General features: G+C 37.0%; 1 protein-coding gene across 2 annotated transcripts in view; it reads right to left on the reverse strand.

Annotated features, from left to right (window-relative positions):
* CEMIP2 (cell migration inducing hyaluronidase 2) overlaps nt 1–20,693 on the reverse strand; it is an 84,725-nt gene that overhangs the window by 33,588 nt on the left and 30,444 nt on the right. For both annotated transcript variants that reach the window (XM_059924898.1, XM_059924899.1), the window contains exons 5-12: nt 19,681–19,850; nt 15,904–16,092; nt 14,053–14,222; nt 12,112–12,321; nt 11,595–11,800; nt 11,385–11,454; nt 7,585–7,713; nt 5,293–5,381 (exon numbers count right to left, since the gene is read on the reverse strand). In XM_059924898.1, coding sequence (XP_059780881.1) covers nt 5,293–5,381; nt 7,585–7,713; nt 11,385–11,454; nt 11,595–11,800; nt 12,112–12,321; nt 14,053–14,222; nt 15,904–16,092; nt 19,681–19,850 — 1,233 coding nt within the window. The remainder of the gene's footprint in view (nt 1–5,292; nt 5,382–7,584; nt 7,714–11,384; nt 11,455–11,594; nt 11,801–12,111; nt 12,322–14,052; nt 14,223–15,903; nt 16,093–19,680; nt 19,851–20,693) is intronic.

Raw genomic sequence — 20,693 nt, forward strand, 5'->3', positions numbered from 1 at the left:
ATTAATGCAGAAATCTCTTGCATTCCTATACACTAATGAAGAAAAATCTGAAAGAGAAATTAAGCAAACACTCCCATTTACCAATGCAACAAAAAGAATAAAATACCTAGGAATAAACCTACCTAGGGAGACAAAAGACCCGTATGCAGAAAACTATAAGACACTGATGAAAAAAATTAAAGACGATACAAACAGATGAAGAGATATACCATGTTCTTGAATTGGAAGAATCAACGTTGTGAAAATGACTATACTACCCAAAGTAATCTACAGATTCAACGTAATCCCTATCAAATTACCAATGGCATTTTTTACAGAACTAGAACAAAAAATCTTAAAATTTGTATGGAGACACAAAAGACCCTGAATAGCCAAAGCAGTCTTGAGGGAAAAAAACGGAGCTGGAAGAATCAGACTCCCTGATTTCAGACTATACTACAAAGCTACAGTAATCAAGACAATATGGTACTGGCACAAAAACAGAAACATAGATCAATGCAACAGGACAGAAAGCCCAGAGATAAACCCATGCACCTATGGTCAACTAATCTATGACAAAGGAGGCAAGGATATAAAATGGAGAAAAGACAGTGTCTTCAATAAGTGGTGCTGGGAAAATTGGACAGCTACAAGTAAAAGAATGAAATTAGAATACTCCCTAACACCATACACAAAAATAAACTCAAAATGGATTAGAGACCTAAATGTACGACTGGATAGTATAAAACTCTTAGAGGAAAACATAGGAAGAACACTCTTTGACGTAAATCACAGCAATATCTTTTTTGATCCACCTCCTAGAGTAATGGAAATAAAAACAAAAATAAACAAATGGGACCTAATGAAACTTAAAAGCTTTTGCAAAGCAAAGGAAACTACAAACAAGACGAAAAGACAACCCTCAGAATGGGAGAAAATATTTGCAAACGAATCTCCAAAGGATTAATCTCCAAAATATATAAACAGCTCATACAGCTCAATATTAAAAAAACAAACAACCCAAGCAAGAAATGGGCAGAAGACGTAAATAGACATTTCTCCAAAGACACACAGATGGCCAAGAAGCACATGAAAAACTGCTCAACATCACTATTAGAGAAATGCAAATCAAAACTACAATGCGGTATCACCTCACACCAGTTAGAATGGGCATCATCAGAAAATCTACAAACAACAAATGCTGGAGAGGGTGTGGAGAAAAGGGAACCCTCTTGCACTGTTGGTGGGAATGTAAATTGATACTGCCACTATGGAGAACAGTATGGAGGTTCCTGAAAAAACTAAAAATAGAGTTACCATATGACCCAGCAATCCCGCTACTGGACATATACCCAGAGAAAACCATAATTCAAAAAGACACATGCACCACAATGTTCATCACAGCACTATTTACAATAGCCAGGACGTGGAAGCAACCTGAAGGCCCATCGACAGACGAATGGATAAAGAAGATGTCGTACACATATACAATGGAATATTACTCAGCCATAAAAATGAACGAAATTGGATCATTTTTAGAGAGGTGGATGCATATAGAGACTGTCATACAGAGTGAAGTCAGAAAGAGAAATACAAGTATCGTATATTAACGCATACATGTGGAACCTAGAAAAATGGTACAGATGAACCAGTTTGCAGGGCAGAAATAGAGACACAGATGTAGAGAATAAACGTATCGACACCAAGGGGGGAAAGCAGGGGTGGGGGGTGGTGGTGGTGTGATGAATTGGGAGATTGGGATTGACATATATACACTGATGTGTATAAAATGGATAACTAATAAGAACCTGCTGTCTAAAAAAATAAATAAAATAAAATTCAAAAATTCAAAATAAATTTTTTTCTTAAAAAAAAACAAAACAAAACCTGTTTACTGGGAATTCCCTGGCAGTTCAGTGGTTAGCACTCCGCACTTCCACGGCAAGGGGCATGGGTTTGATCCCTGGTCCGGGAAGTAAGATCCCACATGCCATGCAGCATGGCACCCCCCCAAAAAAAAACAAAAAAAACCCCTGTCAACTGTAACAACTCAAATAATTCCATAAGGCCACCTAATTTTAAAAAAGATCATTTCCATCATAATCTTACAAAGCTGGGCAGGTGGGGAGAGAAAAACTACACAGCTTTACAAAAACCAATTCAGCAGGTTGAGATTTTCAATCACACGTTAAAGAAACATCATTTGCACAAATGTCACTATGAAAGTTGCTAGCACATGGTAGGTGCTCATCAAATATGTATGATTTGAGAAGCAGCTATGCCCAGAAAACAGCAAGTGCAAAGGTCCTTAGGCATGAGTGAGCTTGGCATATTCAAGGAACAATAAGCAGATTGGCTGGTAAGTAAGAACCAAGAGGGAGAGGATAGACAGGAAGGCATGTGCCAGGCAAGGGTGTGGTTCTTTATTCTAAATGCAAAGGTAAAAGTAGAATGGTGGTTGCCAGGGGCTGGAGGGAGGAGGAAATGGGGAAGTGATAGTCAAAGGGCACAAAAGCTCTAGTTATGTAAGATAAATAAATTCTAGAGATCTACTCTACAGCACAGTGCCTATAGCTAAAAATACTGCATTGCATACTTAAAATTTGCTAAGAGAGTAGATCTTCAGGTAAGTGATCTTTCCTCAAAAAATTGAATTTTTTTTAATAAAGAAAATAACGACCATAAAGGAGGTAGAAGGAAACTTTGGCAGGTGATGGATAAGTGTTTGCCCTTGACAGTTCATGGGTGTGTACTTATCTCCAAACTTACCAAGTTCTATACATTATATATGCACAGCTTTTTAAATGTCAATCATATCTCAATAAAGCAGGTGGATAAATAAATAAGTGTGATGGAAAGTCATCAGAAACATGGAGTCAGGGCAGTGATATAACCGGATTTCACTTTTTAACTGGTCATTAGCTGCTACTTGGTGAAAGGATAATGGAGAACGGATGGTAAGACCAATCTAGAAAGCACTACATCCACCCTTAGATTGTGAACATAACCCCTTACACTAAATGGCTCTGACCTAAGGGGTAAAAAGTCTGACTCTGAGCCATCACCCACTCTTCTGGCATTGTAGTTGCTGCCAAACAGCTTTGCAGTCATCACATAATATCAAGCAGATGGAAGAGTTCTGGTAAGGAAACTACACAATGTTCTAAAAGAAAGCCAAAAAGAAAAAAAAAAAAAGTACAGTAAAGCAACATCTGATTTTCTGCTGTAGTCATCTCATTTTTTCTGAAATTTCTATCCATATAAATCACTGACCACTTGCTCGGATAACCTTTATTTTTCAACCTCTTTCCCATTTGGTATGTAGAAAATGCAGTTAATTTTCTATCACCTTCATGTATAAGCCTTCAGCCCACTTCCCAACTCTCCCTTAACTGTCCTCTGCTTTAAATGCACTAGTTGGTTCTCATGCTCTTTTACCCTTTTAGATGAAATTTCCCAACCTTAAACTGGGAGCTTTCTGGATTTAAAATATCCCATCTTTGCATTCCTGTAATTTCATATCTTGAAGACACAAGGAAAGGCTCATCTGATTAACTATTAGGTCAACTTCCCCTTTGATGAACAGACTAAATATCTTCTGGATCCCATGAGCCTGATGTTTAATTCATGGGCTGGCTTATTACTCATTTGTGTTTGAGTTTTATCATTTTTACTCACGTCTGAACTGCATGAATGCATGAGGGCATATCTTATACATTAGTTTATACAAAATTAAATGTATATACTAGCTGCCAAATGTCTTGTTTCTCCTCTCCTATAATCAGTTCTTTTCAATAACAACTTCCAAATGGAGTCTAATTCCTTACCAATATGTACGTATTTATAAACTAGTAATAAAAGTAATAGAGAGCAGAGGAAAGAATACCATTATCATAATATCATACACTCACACACGGTAAAGAACTTCTTAGGCCACTATGAACAAGTTGTTTTATTGTCAAGTATAATGAAAATATCAATAGATTCTGAAATATATTTTCTCATCCATCCATTTATACACACACATGTAATTTTTTAAGGCAGATAAGAGAGTCAGTTGTGCTGTGTATAAAGATTTTTCTGTTAATACTAACTTAGCAAAGTACACATTATTAGTTCTACCAGTTGTAACAAACTCTTTTAAAAAGCAGCAGCAATCTTCTAGCAAAGATTTCTTTGTTTTGTCAGTTAATATTCTCTTTTTGGTTCATAATTTGTTGTCATCTGTATGCTCCTTTTTCATCTCAAGTTTATCTCCTTTTTCCATGTCATATCTTGCTCAGCTATTAGGTGTCCAGTACCTTCCTTGTGTTTTATTTAAACAATGCCCACAATTTCTCCACTTCTCAAATGTTTTCTGATCACTGTTTTAATATATTTCAGGCTCAACTTGACCTTTAACAATGATTAATTTTACTAACTTATTTGCCCAGTTTTCTCCCGACCTTTATTACTGTGTCACAAGGATTCTGCTTTACCGACCTCCAGTGTGACTCCTACTTTATTCCCTTGTGAACAATAGTGCCTGTCATCCTTTTCTTAAATAACTGTCAACAGAGCCTAGTACCTAGCACCCTTTCAGATCCTTTAGTTGGTCAATCAACTTGAAGTATAGAAAAATAACATGTACACAGCTTCTACTGAATATGACCTTAAGTTGCCATCTTTTCCAGAAAATTTTGTTTCCATTGGAGACATTTTATTTATTTTGGCTCATATACAGCATGTAAAAAAAAAACTTTGTTGAAATCCTGATCCATAGCCCAACCACATTTTGTGGTTATAAAGGAGAGTAACACATAGCCCAGCTATGATATGAATCTGAGACTACGAACAACTGAACCAGAACTAGCTTAATCATCAAGTTTGAGACTTTTCCCTTTGAAATGGATTCAACGCAATATTCCATTTTGACCACTAACAATAAATTATATATGCCTTGGTTTTCAGGGATTATATTAAAACATCTTAGCTTAACCTGTTTTTCAATGAATCATATTCTACTTTTGGCAAAATTTTGAACCCTTTTTCAACATATCTCTCTTCTTTTTCTCTCTTTCTACAACTCTCTCTAACATCAATTTACAACTGTCAAAAAGAGAAAAAGCATCAATTTCTTTGGCATCTCAATAAGATGAAAAGCCCAGCCACAGGACCTAGAACAGCAAAATAAATGTTTTTCCAAGACCCTCCTACAAACCCTGAAAACTTCAGTTTAAATATGTTACTGGAGAAAGAGCACAACAGCTTAACTCAGAAAGTTTTACTTTGGCAAGATATGGCTTGAGTGTGATTTAAAAGGACCAGTTCTACCTTGCACTGTTATCCAAACAGAGGTACTCCCTTGGGTCAGCAGCACTAGCATTGGTTGTTTTGACACCTTTGTCAATAAATAAGCCAGCCTGGAAAATATAATAATGGACTGAAATGAATATGAATCCCAAGTTATAACTATATATATAATGATTCATGAAATAAGTTTTAGCTTATCGCATCTACCAAAAAAGGAGGGAGAAGGGAATAAACAGCAAAGCAAAGGTATTACGAAAAGAGCTACTTTACTGTATTTTTTTAATACTTTTACTCATTTGGTCATTCAGCAAACATTTATTTAGTGCCCACCTTAGGGTAGGCACCAAGCATTATACGTCAACCAGAAAACTATGGTCTTTGCTGTTACTGACACATAAACTAGCAGGAAGACATGCAATTAAATAAACAATTACCATCCAATATGATAAGCATATAACAAAGGAAGTAGATGATGCTTTGGCAGCACATAAGAAAAGCACCAAGATAAGACCTTTTGTGAAGGTAAGAGAGAGAGAATTCAGGGAATGTCTCCAAAAAGAAGTGACATCCTAAAGCTGAAACTTGAAGGAACTAACCACACAGAACAGGTCAGGGATGAAGGGCAAGGAGTGGGTGGGAAACAGTTGAAGAACCCAGGGGAAAGTACTCAAGGGAATCATTTGTACAAAACATCTGGGGATGAGAGAAAGCATGGCACATCTGAGGGAAAAAAATCTTAGCTGGACTAACAGGAAATGTATGGAGGGAGGAAAGGTAAGGAAGAAGACTAAAGAGAAGCAAATGCCAGATGGTGCAGAGTTGATACACTAAAGAATCAAGACAATGGGACTTTTAATAAAGGCAATGTAATCAAGTGCATTTTAAGAAAGAATATTGTAGCTACAAGATGGATAATGAATTAGAAAGGGGCAAAAAGAGAGATAAGAGAAAAAATAGGAGCTGACTACAGTAATCCAGAAGAGAAATAAAGGTGATCTAGACTTGTGACAGTAGTAACAGGTAAAATAGAGTGAGAATTCTTTACTAGGTAGAATTGATACCATTTAGTAATTAATAAAATGTCTAAGGATAAGGGAAAGGAAACAAACAATAAAGGTTCATATATTTCTAATCTGGGCAATTAAGTGGCTAATGGTTTCATTCACTGAAACGGAGATACAGAAATGGGTCTGGGGACAAAAATAAGGATTTTCGTGTTGAACACATTTTATTTATGTGTCCCTGAGACATCTAGTAGGCTGGATGTCTGATATCGCTCTGGATAGTCATTCCCAAATTTAACAAGTTAAAACCTAATAATCCACTCATTATTTAGATCTAGTATCTTTTATTTTAAATTGATACAGTAGATTACTACATGTCCTCATGGTATATGACATTAAAAAAATTAATTAGAATAAGGTGTTTTTTGTAATACCACTTATAATAAGAAAATTTTGAGGATTTCTGCTTTGAAGTGCTGCTTTCAACAATTACTAGCCTTAATCAACTATTCAGTTCATAAAAACCACAATTCTTTCTAAGTTTTTTCCTCTCTCAAGTCTTCATCAAGTGATTCTAAGCTCTTCAAATTATATCACACTTAGGTTTTTAAAGGATCCTCTGAGTATCATAAATGGAAAGTATTAATTCAACTTTGATGGGCACATCAGAGTAAAGAATCTGGGCATTGTACCACATGATGAAAATATCAAGATGCCTTGTGAGCATAAAATGAACCAGATGCATTTATCACCAGGGAGGTGGGGACAAGTGCCAAATATCATGAAAGTTAGAGTTCTTAAATGGCCTTTTGTCTCCTTGACCTATATATCATTTTAAATTAGGTCAAATATTCTTAAACAATATTTCACTATTTACATAACTAGTATTAAATGTCCAATAGGACACCCCATTAGCACTGAGAGAAGAGAGAAAATATGCTTTTTAAGCTCCAGAAGCATATAATACACTAATGTGTACAGCCTTAGAAACATGTAATGATATTAAAGATTGAAAAGTAGGCAAGGGGAGGGAAGGAAAAGGATGAGGATTCATAGGTCAAGTCCATTATTATAATTATTCAGATTGCATGTACATGTGTGCCGTAGCATATATTCCTATGTGTGTATAAACAGAAAGCTGTCTATACATCCTGAATGTGGCAAGGTTAGGAGTCTGCTTATTTAATCACAAATCACTTTCTCTGATGACAAGTTCTACCTAATATTAACATTTCTCGGTTGTAATCACAGTAGTCCATCCTTTACCCTGCAAATCGTATGTACTGATTGTTAAAATTTAGGAACCTACCTTAAAACTTGAATGGACCCTGTTGTTATAAAATATTCCCAATGGAGTGAGTTCTGGTTTCGCTAAGAGCTGCAATCCACTGGATTCCCCTGTAGGTTCCTTGTGGAATAAATACCATATTCCAGCATCCTATAATTAAAAGGGCAAGATTATTAAAAAGCCTCCTTTTATAAAGCCACTCTATGAAACACTCTCACATAACCTAAGCATTTCACAAACAAGTTTCATCTTTTTAACACTAATTATTCATTGGTTCAGGTTCAAAATTGACTCTAAAGAGTTGTGCACTCATCTACCACCCTCAAAGTAGTATATCAGGCTTTAAAAAAAAAAAGCAAATTTAATTTTGCTTGTAAGATGAGACGAAAGGGCTTCCCTGGTGGGGCAGTGGTTGGGAGTCTGCCTGCCAGTGCAGGGGACACAGGTTCAAGCCTTGGTCCAGGAGGATCCCACATGCCGCGGAGCAGCTGGGCCCATGCGCCACAACTGCTGAGGCCCGCGCGCCTAGAGCCTGTGCTCTGCAGCAGGAGAGGCCACCACAATGAGAGGCCCGCGCACCGCAATGAAGAGTGGCCCCCGCTTGCTGCAACTAGAGAAGGCCCATGCACAGCAACGAAGGCCCAATGCAGCCAAAATTAAATAAATTAATTAATTAAAAAAAAAAATGATGGTACGAAAGATAGAATTAGCTGATACCAAAATTTATTTTCGAAGTAACTTTCCCATCATTATCTACTTTAAAAACTCATGCAGCCAGGACATGGAAGTAACCTAAATGTCCATCAACAGAGGAATGGATAAAGAAGATGTGGTATATATATATATACACATACATACATACACACACACAATGGAATATTACTCGCAATGAAAAAGAACAAAATAATGCCATTTGTAGCAACATGGATGGACCTAGAGATTGTTATACTAAGTGATGTAAGTCAGACACAGACAGACAAATAGCATATGATATCACTTATATGTGGAACCTAAAAAAAAGGGTACAAATGAACTTATTTACAAAACTGAAGTAGAATCACAGATGTATTTGGTTGGCCAAAAAGTTCATTTGGCCAATCCAATAGAAAAGAAACTTTTGGTTACCAGGGGATAAAGGGGGGTGGGGGGGAAGGAGGGATAAACTGGGAGATTGGGACTGATATATACACACGACTATATATAAAATAGATAACTAATAAGAACCTGCTGTATAGCACAGGGAACTGTACTCAGTTCTCTGTAATGGCCTATATGGGAAAAGAATCTAAAATAAAAAGAGTGGTTATATGTACATGTATAACTGATTCACCTGAAATTAACACAACACTATAAATCAACTATACTCCAATAAAAAATTTTTTTAAATCAAGGTATTAAATAACAGCTGGGGGGAAAGAAAAAAAAAGTCATACAGAACTAGAACCAAACAATTCTCCCCTTCCCTTCCATGTGACCAAGACAGCATAGCCTTTTAGCAATATGGGTTTTTTTCCGTTTACCTCCAAACCTGATCAATACATGAGTCATACCTATTAAACAACTATCCACCAACATGCAGAGATCACTGACTTCTTTCAAACAACTCCAGTGCCCTTCCTGTCCTGAGGCAATTTTTGCCAAACAGAAAAAACCACCACATGCATGAATCAGGATGCTGTCTCAGGCTGGGTCCTGTCTGTTCAACTTCAGTGTTACTTACCTTAACGAAAGCAGCAGAACAGTTTGAAAATTTCTGACACTCAAAATAAGATATAAAAATCGAAATGAAATGTTCTTAATCTCTGTGACAATTTTTTATTTTACGATTTAATTACAAATCAGCCCAATGTGAAGGACAACTTCACATTAAGGAACTTTGATTAAACAGATTGTTAAAACTCAAATATATAGTCCAAAAGTATGGTATCAATTCAAATTTAGCAAACATTTATTTAGTGCCAGGTGTCAAAGAATTCATACTCTAATGGGAAATACAGAGAGAACTAAAATATAATATACGTAATAAGTACTGTATTAGTTGTAACGAAGTCCTTTAGGAGCATAGAGAGATGAATTGTGGAAAACATATCACCAAAACGAATGCAGTATGTGGCATTTTTCCATGATACAACTTTACAGATGGGTCTTAGTAAAACAAACTACTCTGAAAAATGTGTTTGCCACCTCTATTCTTTTGGGCACAAAACAGACTTGGAGGGCTGTGAGGAAGGCTCCATACCATAGCCCGATTATAAACTGAGGGCAGAGTAAACCCTACCAAGATGCAATGGAGTTTCAGGTTGGGGGATAGAAAAAGGGGGATAAGGCGGTAGCAGCTGTTTCCTGTTAAAACTCTGTGGTGTCAAAACAGGTAAAGGGAGCTTTGTAAAAGGCAGTGGAAAGGTACCAAGAAGAAAGGGTTTGATTTACTTTGGGAGGAAAACCCTTGCCAAAACATGAGCTTTACCGGAACAATTTTTCTGGAGAGAAAAAAAGAACTCACAGAATGAATAGGAAGAAGAACGTACAGGAGATGGAAAAGATAGAGACCTGCTTTCTTCTTTTCTCACATGAGGCCTAGTAAGGATGTCTGGCAACCTCACCTTACATTTTTCATGGACTATTTGCAATTTGCTTTGATCTTCAACCCATGACTTCTGAAAACAGCTGAAAGGAATCTCTGCTCTGACTGTTCATTTGTAATGTAACAGGTCAGAAGATGATCCTGGGGTAAGACTGCACATCAAACCCTTGGTCACCTTTACCCAAAATCTCATCTTCCAATCAGAAACTCTCAACACAAATCCTATATGGGCTCAACAAATATTTTATGAAAAATGAATGAATAGAAGCCTGAAATGATTGAATGTCCAGGTCTCTGCTCTGTCAAATGAGAATTTTGTTTTATGTTTTATGTTTTTAAGAAAAATCACAGATGTGAATTCCACCATCACCCAGTGATACCTGTTTTCTGGTTATCTTGAAGAAATACTCCCTTCAACTAATTTTTTATTTCATCCTGGAAAACAATGCTAGGTATTTCTTTCCTTTTTAAAATGTTAATAGCCATGATGTATATATATGAATATTCAGGTTTTGCTGCAAAGCTCATATTTCTGTGCTATAGTTTTCAGCACAGATATACTCATAATAGTATCATGTCTTAAAGATTCATTTTTATGTTATAAATTAGCAGCTCTAAAAACACACTTACAAATGTAAATTTCCCCAAGCTTATCCTGGAGACATTTCTGTCATCCAAAAACAGTTCATTTATACTCTTAAGTTATCCCTGTGTATGTGTATGTGAAACAATTTAAGGCACATAGTTAATTTAAGGCACACAATTGAGTCCTTGCTTTACCAAGGAGATGAAATTCCTAAGTGTATACAATCCCTGTATTTAACAAAAGGATGTGCCCCTTTGACCAGAATGACCATTGTCATAATATTCTACAGAATAATCCACTCTCACAAGGCTTTCTTTGCTCATTAATATATGACCGAAATAGGGAAGCCAGAAAGATCGTACATTATACACTAAAAATACACTCTGGAGATGACATGATAACCCTAGATATGAGCCCACCTCTTTTCTGGCATTTCGCACCTGTCTTACTACACTCATAAATACTAACTGGCACAAATGATTTAGAAGAAATAGAAGAACCATCTCAACCATAGCCTGCTCTCAATGAAATAAGCTGCACCAGAAAGCAAGGTGCTTGAGTTAGATTACCACAAACTACACTGCATATATATAAACCAGAATACTTACAAACTTGAATACAAAAAAACTGAAGCACTTTAATATTATTTACCTGTGAGCCTGCAGCTGCATTATTAATCAGATTATTGTTGGGATGAGCAATCCAGAAAGTTGAAACAGCCCTGAAAGGCATTTATTAAGGTGATTTAAACATTCATCAGGAAAAATCCCACCTATTAAAAACCTCCCCCAAAACATCTTCCCCAAAAGCCAACAGCCCTTGACCATCACAAGTGAGTTTTTCACTCCGCCAATTACTCACATACAGTCAGTGGCAGGCACAGGGATGTAATTTCCAAACACTTTTTCCCGCATGGTGGTACACATGGAGTTATTCCTATCAGTGGGAAGTAGGGTGCCTGGTTTGGTGAGGAGTCCCAGATTGTGGAACAAAGTGTTTCTCTGTTCAATACCATCTTCCAAAAAGAAACAATGACCTAGTGTGTCAAATCCGATGGTGTCTTTTATCTGCAGAAATAGAAGTGTATGATGTCATTGGTAACAAGATTGACTGCAGTTTAAGCGACAAGTGCTATTCATGAGGCATGCTCAGTACAAAAGCAAAAAGAAGTTTTCATCTTAGCTGATGGGGCAAAGTCAAATGTCAGGGTTCATTGATCTCTTAAAAGAACAGAGAAAAACAGCAGAACTCTCAGTAAAGCAGGATAGAGTAAGACATGTCGTATAACAGCTTACTTACATAAAAGTGAGAAGTCATGAGAATGAAGGAGAGTTAACTGTTTCCATAATATGCATCAACATAATGTGAGGCTACTTACCAGCAAGCCATTTGTCCCATGCACAGTGATACACCTTGAGAAGCTGTGATGAATAGACAGGCCGTCCACAAATGTTGCATGTCTGTACCCTCCTTTATAATCCACGTCTCCACACAGGTGAAAATGAACAGGATACCGCCCCAGGTGCTGCTGACCCATGTGTTTCAATTCCACATGAGAAAGATGGACTGAAGTAAAATTTTTCTTTATCTGTAAGACAAAGACAACCAAAATCAAACTAGTACATAAGCAAAGTAGCTTCAGCAAAGTAGCTCAGAATAGCAAAGTAGCAAAAAATATTGTTTTAAAAGAAAATATCTGAAGGAGACTAGACTAGACTGTTTTCCTGGATCGTAATTTAGCAAATGCTTCCTTACATAAGTGAATGCTTTGAAGAGCAATAAAAATAGCCTCTCATTAGGAATAAAGGAAATGTAACAAGGAAAACTACAGAAATGGTTTCTGTATATATGTTCGGGTTTGTTCAAATATTTTGGCCATTTCCAGTCTTGTCTTATTCTTTCATTTCTATAATCTCCACCAGAGTTTGATAAATAATTATTTCTAAATCCTCCCTCAATGTTTAATTAGCACACACTGTTGTTTACTTGAGTCCTTTTTAAAAACGCCACTGTTGATCCACCACTTGAGCGATCTCAATATTTACAAACACTGGATTTTTTTATCACACTACTAAAAACAAAGAAATGACACTGACCAACATTTTAGAAATCAGTGCAACAGAAACGTAGCCAACAATAATAGCCTACTCAATGCACAAAAACTGATTTTAAGACACATGTAGCCAAAATGCAGCCCAGGAGTCCAATACATTAGTACATAGAGCAATGCTTAGCACACAGTAAGTGTTCAGTACTTTTACAGAATAAAAATCTGCATACAAAAAATATCTTTACAGAAACATATTTTGAATGTGTACTGCTTACCGTTTCATAATATGTTTTTTTTTAAAAAAACTGATTCGGGGCTTCCCTGGTGGCGCAGTGGTTGGGAATCTGCCTGCCAATGCAGGGGACACGGGTTCGAGCCCTGGTCTGGGAAGATCCCACATGCCGTGGAGCAACTAGGCCCGTGAGCCACAATTGCTGAGCCTGTGCTCCGCAACAAGAGAGGCCACGAGAGTGAGAGGCCCGCGCACTGCGATGAAGAGTGGCCCCCACTTGCCGCAACTAGAGAAAGCCCTCGCACAAAAACGAAGACCCGGGCTTCCCTGGTGGCGCAGTGGTTGAGAGTCTGCCTGCCAATGCAGGGGACACGGGATCGAGCCCTGGTCTGGGAAGATCCCACATGCCGTGGAGCAACTGGGCCCGTGAGCCACAACTACTGAGCCTGCGCATCTGGAGCCTGTGCTCCGCAACAAGAGAGGCCGCGATAGTGAGAGGCCCGCGCACCGCGATGAAGAGGCACCCCCGCTTGCCGCAACTAGAGAAAGCCCTTGGGCAGAAACGAAGACCCAACGTAGCTAAAAATAAATAAATAATAAAAATAATAAAAATAAAGGAATTCCTTAAAAAAAAAAACCAAAAAACTAAAACCTTAAAAAAAAAAAAAAATGACCCAACACAGCCATAAATAAATAAATAAAAAATTTTAAAAAAACCAAAAAAAAACTGATTCTTTCAGAGATTGCATGCATGATACTGAGATTATTTGTTTTTTTGTCTGTATAATTGGTTCTTCCCAATGTAAATTGATTTAATCCTTCATGGGACAATTCTTAAATGGTTTAACTATAGGTCCAGATCAACTAAATAAAGATATAACCTTATCTTTTAATCATCTAAAATCTCATTGTTATTGGATAAAGAAATAAAATATGATTTCAATAGCCATACAGATCTCATTCCAAAACTTGAAAGTTTTTTCCACATGCACTTAGCAGCCAGGGTTTCAAAGAGTTCATTAAATCCTTTTGCCTACCATGACATGTCCCCCAAAGGTATCATAATCAAAGAATTGACACTGGTTTTCAGCGTAGCATGAGTCTTCCATTTCTCCTCGGATTACAATATTCTGGGTAAGAATTCCAACCTCAGCTCTCATGTCTACACCATCTATAATCTCACCCATGTGCAGGAACTGAGGCGTTTCTGGTTGATGAGAGCAAAGCAAAAATAACATTAGAACAATGAAAACATAAAACTTATGTCAAAAAGATAGCCCTCTTTATTCTGTAACTCCAAGACATTATTGAAATGTATTGTTTTCTTCCATTCTTCAATACCTCAGAACCACAGAATCCCAGGAAGTAAAGATTTTAAGGATTATCTAGTCTAATTCCCTACTCAATGCCTTAACCCTCACTACCAACTATCAAACCCACACACAGAGAGCTTACTCCTCCCTGAAGTAGTTCAGTCCTCTCTTGAACAGCACCAATAATCCGGAATCTAACTAAGAATCCATGCTGTCTCTCTCTCTCTCTCTCTGCTTCCTGTCCGTGTGCTCTTGTTCTACTCCCTTGAGGACAGATGAAGACCCAGATGCATGTTGGATCTAGGAAAACGAATGGTTTTGTACATGTTGATAACAGAATGTCAAGTTGTTTTTGCTTCTACTTCAAAGCTAAAGTAATCTGCATTTGGACATTAACAGTACAGAAATAACCATCTTTCCTTTCCCACTTCTTATTGTAATATTATTATGCACTTTTAAATTCCCACCTTTATTGGAAGCTTAGAAACACTTTAAGAATGAGCTTTTATCTGATCTTTACTATATAAACTCAGGAAGGAAAAATACAAATAAATCAAGGAGTTGAGATTATGGAGACTCATTATCATGTAGACTTGTTAACAAGAGTGGGAATTTCCAACTGAAATTAATGCCAGATCGTATCAAGGTTTTTTAGCTTTTTGTTTTCTGCTTATACCCTGTATTGTCAAGAAAGAAAAGTACAAAACTGAATGAAACAAGAAAAAACTGCTAAGTGGGCCAATCCCATTTTTTTCTAAAGCAAAAAATTTTCCTTTAACCTTCAAAGCTCTAAATTACCCATTGAGTACTTATTAAATAGTTACTATAAATTATTTTGTTTTGTTTTTATTTTGTTTTGTATCAAAAATGTATATTTTTATTACAGAAGCAAGGAACTATAATGAGTGAAATGCACAATGAATCCCATAATTGAGGCAATGAAGTAAGAAGCTTTGCCTATTACCAGGCTCAAAATAAGTATCTGGTAAATGTCAGTCATCCTTTAAAAACACAGCTTACAGTAAGAATCTTATTGTACATTGCTCTCTCTCAAAAAATATATTATTCAAGATTATGATAGGAAATGTAGTTTTATGAAAATACCTTTTTGGTTTCATTTTAAATATATTAGTGAGATCTACTTTTTGCCAAGAAAGTAGACACTCAAAAACCATGAGTTTCATTTTTTTTAATTAAAAAAAGAAAGACTTCTATTAAAAAATGAATCTGGTTTACTATTATTTAATAGTGGAAAATTAATAAGAAAGTAGTTGGAAAGGATCTTGAAAAAATCAATCCATCTAGTCTGCATCTTTTTTTTTTTTAACATAGAAACTGGCACAAAAACACTGATTTGCCTATAACACATCATTAACAGCAACATTATTGCTCAATGACTACTTTTATCTAACATCCTCTGGGACTCTGGTGTTCAAAGCACCCCACTGCTAAGAACTTCAATATTGATGAAGATGAAGATGATGATGATGATGACGACTGAAGGAAAAACAAAGAATTCCAGGAGTCATATCTCAAAAAGAGTGTTTCCCAAGAGCCTTCTGAGCAGTCTGATACCTTTGACTTTGACCTGGAAGCGGTTGCACTTGGGACAGGGGAGAAGGGTGAACTCCTCTGCTTGGTACATGGAATAGTCCGTGCTTGCGACCACAATCTGATCTCCGGGTTTCCAGCTACTAACGTCATCCAGCAGATGAAGTTTCACTCCATCCACGACCTCTACCCGGAAACCTGAAAGAGAAACACCTAAACCAAAAAGCAAGAAAGAAAGTGATTTTTTTTTTGTAAAATCAACCCCCTCACTGACTCACAAATCAAAAGTTAAAATAAACACAAGTCAGCAATGCTTCAATTTGATCCATGCACCCGATGAGACAGGACATTAGCACACACATAATCTTAATATTAAGAATAACAGCTTGCCTTAGGCAATCTCTCATTTCTGTGCCTTTTTTCATCCTTTAGTCTTTATCTACAGTGTCCTTCCACTCTTAATTCCTCAACCAAGATACTATTCATCTGATAAAATTCAGGCGAACCTTTAAGTACTTCCCAAACATCCTTGCTGGAAGTAACCTTTATCTCCGGTATTCTCATTCTGATATTCTCTTTGGTATGATTCGTATCATTCCAATGGGAAGACAGCTCACCTCCCTGGAAGCTACATCAGTAAAGGCAGCAAAGTACATGCATCTGTGTATTCACTGCTCTGTCTCATAGTGCAGACTCATAAATGTCTACTGAAGGGATGAGTATTCCCACTATTATCTGCAATGTGACCTAAAGGCCACATGATAGTGCCCCAGTCCAACTCAGCTCCTTTCCTGGGATAACGTCAGGCTTGCAATCCAGGGACTACTAATTATTGATCTCTCCTAATACCTCCTTTTGAAATTCAGAGTTGGTTCCCAACTAGGCAGATGAAAACTGAAAAGTTGATCCAGCATCTCCATAACTTATACTCTTTAACATGCAACCAAGTGTAGAAGTGTTTCCTGCTTCTAAACTGTCCATGATATAATCTGTCATGGTTCAAAAAGTGATTTAATGCAAATGAATATGGAATAGATGGAAGCTATGGAAAATATGGAAATGTGGGAAAACACCACATTTCAAAGATATCTGTTTACTAACTGTACTTCACTATCATCCTTCTAATTAACTGGCAAACTACTCTGGGGCTACTTTAAGATACTGACTCTAAAAGTCGATGATAGGAGTAAAAACAACTCATTTACTCAAGTTAGGGGAATAAAAAAGAGGGAAATTTAGGCAAGGCACAAAGAGTAACACAAATATCCTTACAGTCTTGAGGACATCCTGATAAAACCTAACCTGAGCAAGTCTTGAATTCTGCTCCTTTAGACTCTGATCCACCATGTTTTCCTGTTTCTACAAAGCACCAAAAAAAAAAACAAGAAAAAAAAAAGAACCTAATAAATGTAAAGTGTTTTCTTTTTTTATATGTTTCTTGCATATAAATACTAAAGCCTATAATGGAATTCTGTCTAAATAATAATAATAACTCAAACAATAACGATAGCTAACAGTTGTGGGATTTCACATACATAATAACTTTTCATCAAAACAACTTTGAGATATAGGAACTATTATATGCATTAAAGATAAAGAAAGCAAAGGCCAAGGAGTCTGACTGACAGCTGAAAAATGATAGAGCCCGCAAATGAATGCTAATTTAATTCCAGAGTCCAATTTCCTAAACTCTATATCATTCTGCCTTCCCAAGAATCAAAACAGGCAGGTTAAAAGCAAAGGTAAACAAAAACCTCATGGTAGCAATGACAATCACTACCCCAAATTTCAGATTCTACCAAAAAGAATTATCTAAAAAAAGAACTAAGAAACATTAATTTTTTCATATAAAATTTCAATAATGCTTTAAAAAAAGATTTCTAGATGAATAAGTTTTGGCTTAAAAGACCATCAGAATTTGTTTCTGTTTAAAGAAAAAAAAAAGCTATGTTACATGGAAAAAATCTGTATTGTTCGATTATTCCTCATTTTTTTCTGGCTGTAGAAGAAAATCCTACCTGAGATATCTCCTATTAGCACTACTGAATTGGAAGTATGAAAGGACATAAATTTTATCCTCCTTGCTTCCTGGAGAGAATTTCTACCTCATCCAGAAAATAGGAGCCACTGAGAACATAGAATACAAACAATATCCTACAGTAGATAGCTAGAATGTATCCTCTTCCAGAAGAGAGGAGTCATGGGTAATGTGGAAATGAAAGCAAAATTTCCCACAAAGGAAATGTTGACTCAAGGTTTGTCAGTGTTATCCTCTGCCTGGAGTCTCCCTGGAAGCAGTTCCACTAAACTCTTCATGCAGGTCCAAATTCCTGCTTAGAAATACTTCTCATCTACCTATGCTTTTTGCCAGAGGCAACCATGACGTGGTCAAAAGAGCAGTAGTCTTGGAGGCAGAAAGCTAAGGCTTGATTCCAGGTTCCTTATCCATAATAGAAACCATCTCCTCACCTCAGACTCAGAAGGCTGCTTAGATGGAACATGTGAAAAGTCCCTGTTACATACCAGGAACTCTGTTTTAAAGCAAAAGACTTTCTCTCTTTAATTACAAGGACACAAAATACACCCAGGTCATGTTTGCATTATTGTTAAAATAGCTAACCTTTATTTAGTGCTTACTATATACACTGTGCTAAAAAACTTCATATTCTTCGCATTTGATACTCACAGCAGCTCTATGTGGTAGTTTCCATAATTATCCCCATTTTTCAGATGAGGAAACTGAGGGTTAGGAAGTTAAAGTCACATGCCCATCATCATATAGTAAGTAAAAGAGCTGGGATATGAACCCAGGCATTCTGTCTCCAGAAATCCATTTCAGTGAATACTTTGCTACAGTGCTGCTCAAAACAGAGTTATAAGCTCAGTCTAAAATAAACCTTTCTGGCTAATTACAAATGTAATAAAGCACTTTTTAATGACTCATTTCACATTAATTTTGGTTGGAAAAAAAAGCTGGTGGGCAAGCACAGACAGAAGGCTGCCTATCTACCTGGAGCCAAAAAAATCTAGCAGCAAAGTCGGTAAGTACAGAAATTCTGCAGTGAACATCCTTAAGAGAAAAAATCAGAGCATCAGTGCTAGACATGATAGTGCTTCTAAAAGGTGGATTATTATTTTTAAAATATGCTGAAGAAAAAGTAAAGACCTAAGGTAACTTTACAATACATTATTTAAGGAGAGGAAAGCAGGTTAAAACAAAATGAACACTAGGGGAGGCAACATAAATTGAAGAGTGCTAATTAACTATGAATGATAGGGTTAAACATTAATTTTAGCTTTGTACTTTTCTGTGTTTTCCAATTTGTCCATCAGATAAATGTAGTAGCTGGATTATCAAGGAAAAATTGCTAAGAAAATGAGTAATTTGTTTATACAGCATGTGTTCAAAGGTAATATTTGCCGACACGCCTATATAACGAGAAAATCTAAGGTACAAGATCATTTCACTGTCACAGAACACAACCAAAGACAGCTCACCCGATCACATCCAGATTGGTTCAACTGGTACCAAATCCAGGAAGCAAATCCATTAACTACACCATATGACTCAAGAATGAAGAACAAAAGTCCAACTGGGGGGTGCCTAAACTAGATCATTTTCTAGTCCAGAAAAAACTCTTGAGTCTAAAAGATTATGTACAGTAGGGAAACTATAGGTTTCATCTTTAACCAGTTGAGAAATCTAAACAGACTGTCATTTGAATACAATACCACTTTAAAAAAAAAATCTGTCACAATACTTACCAATGTCTTACAAGAGTATAAACTGTACTCGCCTACCTTCAATCCATTCACTATAAGCTGTCACAGAGAACTTCTGACCATCCACAGTATAAAATTCTCTTTGGGCAAGAGCCTTTCCTCCACTACTATGATTCTCATAGTTTCTCACAGATTCATTGCAAGAAGTACTTCCACCATCAATAACACCAACCAAAGCCCAAGCTTGCCTAGAAGGAAAATAAGCAGGTGCATTTGATTATTTGTCATGGTACTGACCCAAATCCCCAACACAGATGTTATGACAGGTGCTGTTAATTCTATTTCATTTTTGTCAACCCCTCCACCTCTTTTTCCATGTGTGGTTGCAAGTCCAAACTTGACTGAAATAACTGACATCACAGAAGAAAATGCACCTGAATTTTAAATCCTTGTTTGTCCAGCTCTGTAACAGGTGACACACTGATGACTATGACTTCAATTAATCATTGACTTCCTTCCTCAATGCATACCCATTTCATTCCTATATCATTCTGGGCACAAACCCATTTCTTTTTAAATGATTATTACCTGCTCTCTTTTCCACTCTCCTCTCTGCTATGTTCTCAAATCTAGCTGCATAATAGAATCACACGGAGCTTTAGGAATATATCCATGCTTAGACCCAGCCCACGCTGATGCAAACAACATCTCTACAGGTGGGGCCTGGCATTAGTCTGTTTTTAAAGTTCCCCAGATGCCACGATTGTGCAGCCACACTGGAGAACCACCAAGTTAGAGCAGTGGTTCTCAAACTCTGTAGGCATCAGGATCACCTGGAGGGCTTGTTAAATCAGATTGCTGGGCCCCACCTTCTGATTGTTTGAGGCGGGGCCATAGAATTTGCATTTATGACAAGTTCCCAAGTGATGCTGATGCTGCTGGTCTGGGAACCACACTGAGAACCTCTGAGTCACAGGTCAGAGGTTAGAGCCTTAGGTATCAACCTTAACTGCACAAATTGCAGGGTGGTGTGTCCTAGCCTTCAGAGATCCTGAGGTAAATGATGTAGGGTGGGCCCTGGGCGTGGGATT

Source organism: Balaenoptera ricei, chromosome 6, assembly GCF_028023285.1.
Source record: "Balaenoptera ricei isolate mBalRic1 chromosome 6, mBalRic1.hap2, whole genome shotgun sequence".
NCBI lineage: Eukaryota > Metazoa > Chordata > Mammalia > Artiodactyla > Balaenopteridae > Balaenoptera > Balaenoptera ricei.